Source organism: Myotis brandtii, unplaced genomic scaffold (assembly GCF_000412655.1).
Source record: "Myotis brandtii unplaced genomic scaffold, ASM41265v1 scaffold244, whole genome shotgun sequence".
NCBI classification, from domain to species: Eukaryota; Metazoa; Chordata; class Mammalia; order Chiroptera; family Vespertilionidae; genus Myotis; species Myotis brandtii.
In genome coordinates, this window is record NW_005359225.1 from 4,941,193 (window position 1) to 4,952,218 (window position 11,026).

An 11,026-nucleotide genomic window follows, 5' to 3' on the forward strand; every position below is an offset into this window, starting at 1 on the left:
CCAGGGCCTACCTCTTTGGGGCAATTGATCATGGGGCTCCCACACTGTGAGAGGGCACAGGCCAGGCTGGGGGACCTGCCCCCCCGCCCCGAGTGCACGAATTTCATGCACTGGGCCTCTAGTTTTTTATATAAGGGACTTGTGATTGCAGATTTTGGTATCCATGGGGGTCCTGGAATGAATCCCCCACAAATACCAAGAGACACTGAAGTTTTGGAGAAGTCAAAAGTTATATGCAGATTTTCAACTGCATAGGGTTTAATACTCCTAACCACAGCATTGTTCAGGGGTCAACTGTATAATGCATATAGACAACAATACTGTACTATAATTATCAAATTTGCTAAGAGACTAGAACTCAATTATTCCAATCATTAAAAAGGATAATTATGTAATGTGATAGAGGTGTTAAATACTGCTACAATGGCTATCATATCACAATATACAACTGTATCAAATTAAACGTTGACACCTAAATTTGCACAATGTTATATGTCAAATATATTCAATAAAAAATAAAAAAAATAAACTGGAGTTCATCAAACTGACAGATGTTATGCATTAAAGGACACTATCAAGAAAGTAAGAAAGCAACCCATAGAGCCCGGCCAGTGTGGCTCAGTGGTTGAGCATCAACCCATGAACCAGGAGGTCACGGTTTGATTCCTGGTCAGGGCACATGCCTGGGTTGTGAGCTCGATCCCCAGTGGGGGGCATGCAGGAGGCAGCCGACCAATGATTCTCTCTCATCATTGATGTTTCTATCTCTCTCCCTCTCCATTCCTCTCTGAAATCAATAAAAAAATATATATTAAAAAAAAAGAAAGCAACCCATAGAATGAGAGAAATATTTGTAAATCATATATCTTATAATGGTCTGGTATCAAGACTATATTAAAAACTCTTACAGCCCGGCTGGCATGGCTCAGTGGTTGAACATCGACATATGGACCAGGAGATCACGGTTCAATTCCCAATCAGGGCACATGCCCGGGTTGTGGGCTCAATCCCCAGTGGGGGCATGCAGGAGGCAGCCAATCAGTGATTCTCTCACATCAATATTTCTGTCTTTCCCTCTCTCTTCCACCCTCTCTAAAAAAATCAATGAAAAAATATCCTCAGGCAAGGATTAAAGAAACAAAAAACTAACAAAAAAACTAACATATTAAAAAAATAATGTCCTTATTGGTAACCTTTTTTTAATTTAAAGTCTATTTTGTCTGATATTTAAGAACCAACACAGCTCTCTTTTGGTTATTACTCGCGTAGAATATATTTATTAGGGATAAGGATACTTTTTTATTTTTTATTGATATAATATCAGCATATAACATTATATATCTTTCAGGTGTACAACTTTATGCTTCAACATCTGTATACACTACAATGTGATCACTACTAAAAATCTAGTTACCATCCATCACCCTAGAGTTGACCCCCTTCACCATTTCACCCACCTCCAACCCTCCTCCCCTTTGGAAACCACCAATCTGTTCTCTGTATCTAAGAGTTTGTTTTTGTTGTATTTTATTTGTTTTTAGATTCCACATAAGTGAAATCATATAGTATTTGTCTTTCTTCATCAGAGATATCACTTAGCATAATATCCTCAAGGTCCACCCACACTGTCCCAAATGGGAAATTTTCACCTTTTTATGACTAAACTAGAGGCCCAGTGCATGAATTCATGCACGAATCCAGGGCCGATTGGGGCCGGGCCAGCTGGGGAGGAGGGGCCACGGGAGGTTGGCCAGCCAGCCCCGCCCCCGATCGGGGTGAGGGGGCCAATTGGGGCCTGAGCCGGCCAGAGAGGGCCACAGGAGGTTGGGAGAGGGGGCCTGATAAGAGCCCCGATCAGGGCAGTTGGCCGCCACAGTGCACTTCATAGCTACCAGTCATTCTGGTCGTTCTGGTCGCTTGGCTTTTATATATAGAGATAGTATTCCATTGTATATATGTACCACTTCTTCTTTATTCATCTATAGATGGACACTTACATTGTTTCTATATCTTAGCTATTGTAAATAATGCTACAATAAACATAGGGGTGTATATATCATTTCAAATCAGTGTTTTTGTATTCTTCAGATAAAACCCAGAAGTGGAATTGCTGGGTCATACTGTAATTCTATTATTTTTTTCAGGAATCTGCTTACTGTTTTCTATAGTGGCTGCACCCAGTTTACATTCCTATTAATAGTATAATACAGTTCCCTTCTCTCTCTCTCTCTCTCTCTCTCTCCAATACAGCGGTTCTCAACCTGTGGGTCGCGACCCCTTTGGGGATCAAACAACCCTTTCACAGGGGTCGCCTAAGACCATCGGAAAACACATATATAATTACATATTGTTTTTGCGCTTAATCACTATGCTTTAATTATGTTCAATTTGTAACAATGAAATTGGGGATCACCACAACATGAGGAACTGTATTAAAGGGTTGCGGCATTAGGAAGGTTGAGAACCACTGCTCTAATATGTTTTTATTGATTTTTTTTAGAGAGAGAGGAAGGGAGAGGCATAGAGAGATAGAAACATCAATGAGAGAGGAACATCATCAATCAGCTGCCTCCTGCACACCCCACGACTGGGAACCGAGCCCCGCAACCCAGGCATGTGCCCTGACCAGGAATCTAATAAGTGACCTCTTGGTTCCTGGATCAATACTCAACCACCAAGCCACACCAGCCAGGCAGGTTACCTTCTGTCCATATCCTCTCCCACACTTGTTATTTCTTATCTTTTTTATAATGGTCAATGTAACACATATGAAGTGATAGCTCATTGTGGTTTTGATTTGCATTTGCCTCATAATTAGTGATGTTGAATATCTTTTCATGTGCCCGTTGGCCATCTGTATGTCTTCTTTGGAAAACTGTCTAATCAGATCCTCTGCCCATTTTTTAATTGGTTGTTTGATTTATGTTACTGAGTTATATGAGGTTTTTATATATTTTCAATATCAGATGTAAGATTTTCAAGTATCTTCTCCCATTCACTAGGGTGCCTTTCCATTTGGCTGATGGTTTCCTTTGCTATGCAGAAACCTTATAGTTTGAAGTAATCCCATTTATTTTTGTTTTTGTTTCCCTTGCCTTTTAAATCATATCCACAAAATCATTGCTAAGACCAGTATCAAGGAGCTCACTAACTATGTTATTTTCTAGGAATTTTATAATTACCGGTCTTATATTCAAGTCTTTAATCCATTTTAATTTTTTTGCATGGTATACGATAGTGGTCTAGTTTCATTCTTTTCATGTGGCAGTCGCTTTCCGAACACCATTTATTAAAGTGTGTGTCCTTTCTCCACTGTATGTTCTTGGCTCCTTTGTTGTAAATTAATTGTCCATATATGTGTGGGTTTAATTTTGGGATCTCAATTCTGTCCCATTGATCTGAGTGTCTGTTTTTATGTCCATACAATACTGTTTTGATTACTACAGATTTGTAGTATAATTTGAAATCAGTAAGTGTGATTTGTTCTTTGTTTTGTTCTTTCTCAATATTCTTTCTCAAGATTGCTTTGGCTATTCAGGATCTTCTGTAATTCCATACAAATTTTAGAATTCTTTGTTCTAGTTCTTCGAAAAATGTCACTGGAATTTTGTTAGGGGTTACACTAAATCTGTAGGTTGCTTTGTGTAATATTGACATTTTAACAATATTAATTCTTCCAATCCATGAGCAGAGTATCTTTCCATTTACTTGTGTCTTCCTCAATTTATTTAATCAGTCTTATACTTTTCAATGTATAGGTCTTTCACCACCTTAAATTTATTCCTAGGTATTTTACTCTCTTTGATGTAATTATGAATGGGATTATTAATTTCTCTTTCTGAGAACTTGTTAATATATAGAAACACCACAGATTTCTGTGTATCGATTTTGTATCCTATTAACATTACTGAATTCATTTACTAGTTCTAGTACTTCTTTGGCAGAGTCTTTTGGGTTTTCTATATATAATTTTTATATATATATATATAATGACAGATTTCTTTCTTTCCAATTTATATGCCTTTTATTTCTTTATTTTATTTTTGTTAATCCTCTCCCAATGATATTTTTCCATTGATTGTTAGAGAGAATGGAAGGAAGGGAGAGAGAGAGAAACATCAATGTGGGAGAGACACATTGATTGATTGCCTCCCACACGTGGATCAAGCCTGCAACCAAAGTACGGGCCCTTGACCAGAATCGAACCTGCGACCCTTCCTTCAGTCTACGAGCCAATGCTCTACCCACTGAGCCAAACCGACTGGGGCTTTTATTTCTTTTTCTTGCCTAACTGCGTTGACTAGGACTTCCAATACTATGTTGAATAAAAGTGGTGAGAATGGGCATCCTGGTCTTGTTCCTGATCATAGAAAAAAAGTTTTCATCTTTTTACCAATGATAGTATGTTTGCTGTGGGTTTGACATAAATGGCTTTTATTTTATCTAGGTATTTTTTTTCTATGCCCACTTTGTTGAGAGTTTAAATCTTAAACAGATGTTGAATTTTATCAGAAGTTTTTTCTTCATCTATTGAGATGATATAATTTTTATCCTTCATTTTGTTAATGTGGTATATCACAACGATTAATTTGTGGATGCTGGACCATCCCTGCACCCCTGGAATAAATCCCACCTGATCACAAAGCATGATCTTTTTACTGTATTATTGAATTAGATTTGCTAATATTTTGCTGAGGATTTCTGCATCTATGTTCATCAATATGTTGGCCTGTAATTTTATTTTTTTGTAGTATATTTGTCTGGTTTTGGTACCAAGGTAATGCTGGCCTCGTAAAATGAGTTTAGAAGCATTCTCTCCTCTTCAATTTTTTGGAAGAGGTTGAGAAGAATAGCTACTAAAATCTTCTTTGAATGTTTGATAGAATTCATCAGTGAAACCGTCTGGTCCTGGACTGTTGTTTTTTGGGAGATTTTTTATTACTGATTCAACCTCCTTACTAGTAATCAGTATATTCAGATTTTCTGTTTCTTCATGATTCAGTCTTGAAAGATTATGTTTCTAGGAATACACCCATTTTCTTCTAGGTTGACTAATTTGTTGGCATACATGGAATATCTTTTCCCATCCTCTTACTTTCAATCTCTGTGTCTTTGTATCTAAAGTGAATTTCTTATAGCCCTGACTGGTACTGATCAGTGGTTAGAGCAGGGGTGGGCCAACTTTTTGACTCGAGGGCCACAATGGGTTCTTAAACTGGACCAGAGGGCCGGAACAAAAGCATGGATGGAGTGTTTGTGTGAACTAATATAAATTCAAAGTAAACATCATTACATAAAAGGGTACGGTCTTTTTTTTTTTTTTAGTTTTATTCATTTCAAACGGGCCGTATCTGGCCCGCGGGCCATAGTTTGCCCACGGCTGGGTTAGAGTATTGGCCCACACACCAAGGGGTCCCAGATTCGATTCCCAGTCAAGGACACATACCTAGGTTATAGGTTTGATTTTCGGCCTTGGTCAGGGTACTTGTGGGAGGCAACCAGTCAATGTGTCTCTCTTACATCAATGTTTCTCTCCCCCCGCCCCACAACCTCCTTTCGCCCCTACTCTCTCTAAAAAGCAATGGAAAAAAATATCCTCAGGTGAGGATTAACAAAAAAATAAATAAATAATAAAATAAATAAGTAAAGTGTGTCTCTTACAGACAATATATAAATGAATCATAGTGGGGGTTTTTAATACAATCTGCTAATCTCTGTCTTTTAATAGAATTTAATCCATTTACATTTCAAGTAAATGGATAGTTTTGCTGATAAAGTAAATTGCTGATAAGGAAGGATTTACTTCTGTCATTTATGAGTATTTCTCTGTATGTTTTGTTTTTATTCCTCATTTCCTCCATACTGCCTTTTAAAAAAAATTAATCTAAATCCTACCTGTAAGATTTATTGGAGGCTCCACCTTCCCAATCAAGTGATCACTTCTCTCCCTCTATTTCAATAGTTCCTAATGAATATCTCCTTCATGAATATGTCCCAAAATATTTAAAAGGAAGGGCCTACCTTTTCTGGCCATAAAAATAGTCTCAGGTTCTATCCCTGTTTTCACCCTCTGAATCACTTGCACCTTAAACACACACCCACCATACACAATTCACCACTTATACATAAAGTTCATTATTATTGTCCATTCTCTGCCTACATGTGGCTTGGCTTAGGCTGGATCCTAGAATACTTAGGAAGGGTCTCTTGATTACTGGCAGACAAAGAAGAGAGAGTCAAAATGGCTTACATTGTAGGAGCGAGGATGCCTCTGCTTCCACTGCACCAGGAGCAGCTGGGCCACCACCAAGGTAGCGATGAGGATGAGGACCATTTCGGCATGCATGGCTTCATGACCACGGTGCTTGGCATGCATGCGTGCATGCTCGACCCTGAAAGTCAAACAGATGGGTTTAGCCAGGTTAGGGCTGGTGTGGTGGTAAAGAGGTAGTGCTTCCCAGGGATATTCTACCCGTCCAAAGTTCAGAACACACTCCTGTATTTTGCAGCAGTAGGGTACTGTGCATATGCCCTACAGCAGCGGTCCAGGAGCAACCGCTGCTCCAAAGGTTGCCTTAAACCAGTGGTCACCAACCTTTCGAACCTCATGGATCACCAGTGGTCCACGGACCACTGGTTGGCGACCGCTGCCCCAGAGGACAGGCATTCTGATATAGAATAGGGGTTCTATGGGCCCCAATAACCAAGCTCAGCTATTGGATTAAATGTGGGTGGTCTGCTGCCTGCCTCCAATGACAGATACAGCTAACACCTTTCCTGTTGCAGGAAAGAGATCCCAGAAGCTTGTGTCACTGCCCATTTCAGACCTATTTAATTCTGTCGTTGAAAAGAAAACATAACCCAAAGAGAAGATTATAGCCACAAAGCCCCATAATCTTAGTTAGTGATATTTATGATACCAATAAAGGAGTAACACTGCAAATGTGTGATAATTCTAGGGTTAAAGTTTTGCTTTATTTATCCTACCCTCTCTGTCAGGACCAAGGATCCTAAAAACTAGTTACAGCCTGAAAAATCTAAACTGCTTTGACTTTATATTAATTCAAGAGTGACTTCACCATCAACATCCACAGGGAAATAGCCTCAAGGACTTAAACTCTTATTTAATCTAAGGCTGGCATTCTCTTGTCCAGAGGATTGGCAGCAAACTATTTCCTTGGTCTATACAGGCAAAAAGCTTTCTCTAAGAACAGAGAAGAATAGTTACTCCTATTACTCTGGGTCAGAGTCAGCCAAGGGAAAAGAATAAGGAAAACTTAGTCAGAAAACCAAATACAAATATAGCCTGTGGTCAGTAGCTCTTGTACAAGTTTTCCATGTATAGGGGTATTAGGGAGGGAAGGAAAGGACAACATAAATGGTATCTTCATGGAGTTCCCAAGGGCAAGAAGAACCCAGTGGGATGAATTATGGGTAAATAATAAAGCAAATATAGCAAAAAGTTAATTGTAGAATCTAGGTGGTGAGTGTAAGGGTGTTCACTGTGCATTTCTTTCATGTTTTCTGTAGGTTTAATATTTTTAATTATATAATGTTAGGGGCTAAAACTCAGTGGGCAGCCAAATGTCAGTCAGCCAGCCAGCCACAGCACCTAAGGGTGCACTCTACATAAAACACTATCCAGGGTGAGAGAATCTGACAAAAAGATAATAAGGTTAGGAGTAAGAAACTTTAACCAGTTAACTGCCACAATATTTTTAATTTTACTTAAAAAGGTCTGCCACTTGCGTCTATGGACACTTATGACATACAAATGGTTAAGGTTGTGGCCTTGACCAAGAAAGTTAACAACTCTACATCACAATTTCTTCATCTGTCAAAAGGAGTCCATATCTTTTCCACCTCCCTCATAGGCTTATTGTGAGAATAAGCTAAACTAAAAGGACAAGTAACACTTTAAAATGCCTTAGGACTGTGGGAATTATAGATAAGAAATACATTTCTTGTTCTCAGACAGTATATAACTGAATGGATGTGCACAACAATGAAAGAATCTAGAAAAGACCAAAGAAGACATCTATTTCAAGTTCCCACTCAATGAAAAAATTATTTTTTATATCCTTTGTATGAAATACTTCCACTGGCTTAAGAACATATGCTTTGTCCTGACTGGTTTGGCTCAGTGGATAGAGCATCAGCCTGTGGACTGAAGGGTCCCGGGTTTGATTCCAGTCAAGGGCACATGCCCCAGTTGTGGGCTTGATCCCCAGTTGGGGGCGTGCAGGAGGCAGCCAATCAATGATTCTCTCTCATCACTGATGTTTCTATCTCTCCCTCTCCCTTCCTCTGTGAAATAAAAATATATATTTTTTTAAAAAAAAGAACATATGCCTCTTAAAGTTATCTATTCTAGAACCAGCAGTGTCTGACACATTGTAGGTACTCATATGTGCTTATGAAGGACTAACATTCCAATGCTTTAAGAGGTAGGAGGGCCCAAGCTAGTTTGGCTTAGTGGATAGATTGTCGGCCTGCGGACTGTACAGTCCTGGGTTCAATTCCAGTCAAGGGCACATGCCCGGGTTGTGGGTTCGATCCCCAGTAGGGGGCGTGCAGGAAGCAGCCAATCAGTGATTCTCTCTCATCATTGATGTTTCTCTCTCTTCCTGTCCCTTCCTCTCTGAAATCAATAAAAAGATATATTTGGGGGTGGGGGGGCAGGAAGTTCTCTACCTCTTAATATACCATAATTATTAAAGATATTTCTTTAATAATTAGATAATGATACAAAATCTATCTTTCTATAGCTCCAGGACCTAAACCTACACTCTGGAACAATAAAGGACATATCCACTCCTCTTTTCCAATGCTGCCCCTTCAAAGATTGCTCATGATCTTATTTTTTAAAAACAAAACCAAAAACTATCCTGTTCCTATCACCATTTTCTTGGCCTTTTTAGTTCTAGGTATTTATTTCTTTTATTTATTTTTAGTTCTAGATCTTGTAAATACCATTCATATAACATAATGTGAAGACCATTAATCCTGGTTGCCTTCTTCGAGACATTATTTAGCCAAAGATCTTCTTATACTGTAGTGTCTACAACAGGGGTGGGCAAACTTTTTGACTCAAGGGCCACAATGGGTTCTTAAACTGGACCAGAGGGCCGGAACAAAAGCATGGATGGAGTGTTTGTGTGAACTAATATAAATTCAAAGTAAACATCATTACATAAAAGGGTACGGTCTTTTTTTTTTTTTAGTTTTATTCATTTCAAACGGGCCGGATCCGGCCCGCGGGCCGTAGTTTGCCCACGGCTGGTCTACAACATCCAGTGTGGCCTCAGTGTAGCAGAGCACAATGGCACTGTCCCTATCTTAAGGCTGATAACATATTTCTATGAACATCTTCCAAATCATGTGAATTATTTCAGTAGCTGAGGTACACAACTGGTGTATATTAAGCTTAAAGTCATCTAAAATCTTGTTGGGTTTGTCGTATGCATTAATATCTTTGCCATTCAATATTTTACCATCAATAGTTTTAATCTAAAAGGTTTTTTTCTCATTATTAGGTTTTATTTGGTTGACTTCTCACTGGTCAGCCATCTTGTGAAGTTTGTGGGGCAATCACTCTGAAACTCCTTTACTAATTAGAAATCATGACAATAAGATATTTGTTGGCCCACTCTGGTTACACAGCAAGTTACCAGCAAGTTGAGATCTCCCATTTTCTCAGTCAGATCCCTCTACCCTATTTCATGTATAATGATGATAATGTTAATGATGATAATCATCTTCAAAGTAGCTAACACTGGAGCTTACCACATGCCAGGCACTGTTCTAAGAATTTCACATATATTAATCCTCACAACTCTATGAGGTACAGGTACTATTTTGATCCACACCTGACAAATGAAAAAAACTAAGGCAAGTTAAGTAACCTGCACAAAATCACATAGCTAGGAAATGGTACAACTAGTATTAAAACCTAGGTGGATAGTTTGGTACAATTATGCATTTGCTTCCCAGGACCAAGGGAGCTACCCAGAAGTGACCCATGTACTAGAAAAAAATCCCAAAGACCTAGCCTACTGGTCATGAGTCACTGTCTCCCACAGACAAGGAAGCAAAAAGAATAGAACTCTATTAGTTGGATTACCCGATAGTCCCCAGCCTGAGGGGCCCACACTGTCACACTTACCTCCATTGCTCCTCTGGGGAGAGTTGTGACATATCAACCTGTAGAAAGACACCACCAAAAAAATCCATTACTGTCTTAGGCTGTCCCTGCCCAAAATAAGGTGCTTACACATTCATCAATATCCACCAAGGAATTACAGGAAGCTTTAAGTGTCACAATTTCTATGAAGCCTTCCCTAGTACTCTACTCCCCACTGATCTCTCCCTTCTAGAACTAACCAGTAACTCTGGCTCATGTCTATGACTGCCATTGTTTTGCATGTCTGTGCTAGGCAATAAGGACAAAAGAATGAACCTAATTCCCAAGATTCTCACAACCTATGAGATAAAAACATAATATTTCTTTATTAGATATCAAAGACTTGCTATGGAAGAAAAAAAAAAGCGGGGGGTGGGGGGGTACTTCTCATCCAACCTATGGCGTGACAGATTAGTGAAAACTTCCTGGAGGTGAGATGTGAAATACTACCTCAATGAGGAAATTAGAGAAATATGTTCCAGGAAAAGGACTAACATAACCATGAAGTTACAAAGCATACAAACAATTGAGAATGGGGCAGGGTCCCTCCGCCTTGCTGGCGATTGGGGCTGCTCAGGGCCATCTCTCCCAGTCCCAGGGCCGGTGGCCTGGGAGGGACCTCAGGAGGGCTCCAGGGCATGTCCAGCCCTGTCTCACCCAGTCCTGATCAGCAGGACCCCAGCAGCAAGCTAACCTACCTGTCAGACCATCTTCCCCCTGGTGGTCAGTACATGTCATAGCGACCGGTCAGTCGACCGCTCGGACACTTAGCATATTAGGCTTTTATATATAGAGACTAGAGGCCCGGTGCACAAAAATTTGTGTACTCGGGGGGGGGGGGGG

General features: G+C 39.6%; 1 protein-coding gene across 5 annotated transcripts in view; it reads right to left on the minus strand.

The window, feature by feature from the left end:
* RNF121 (ring finger protein 121) overlaps positions 1–11,026 on the minus strand; it is a 74,252-nt gene that overhangs the window by 39,986 nt on the left and 23,240 nt on the right. For 4 of the 5 annotated variants that reach the window (XR_001362290.1, XM_014540456.1, XM_005867128.2 and 1 more), the window contains exons 2-3: positions 10,166–10,203; positions 6,251–6,392 (exon numbers count right to left, since the gene is read on the minus strand). Coding sequence is in view for 4 of the 5 variants with exons in the window: in XM_014540456.1 (XP_014395942.1) it covers positions 6,251–6,392; positions 10,166–10,203 (180 nt within the window). In the remaining variant the exon portion in view is untranslated. The remainder of the gene's footprint in view (positions 1–6,250; positions 6,393–10,165; positions 10,204–11,026) is intronic. The other variant, XM_005867129.2, reaches the window with a different exon arrangement.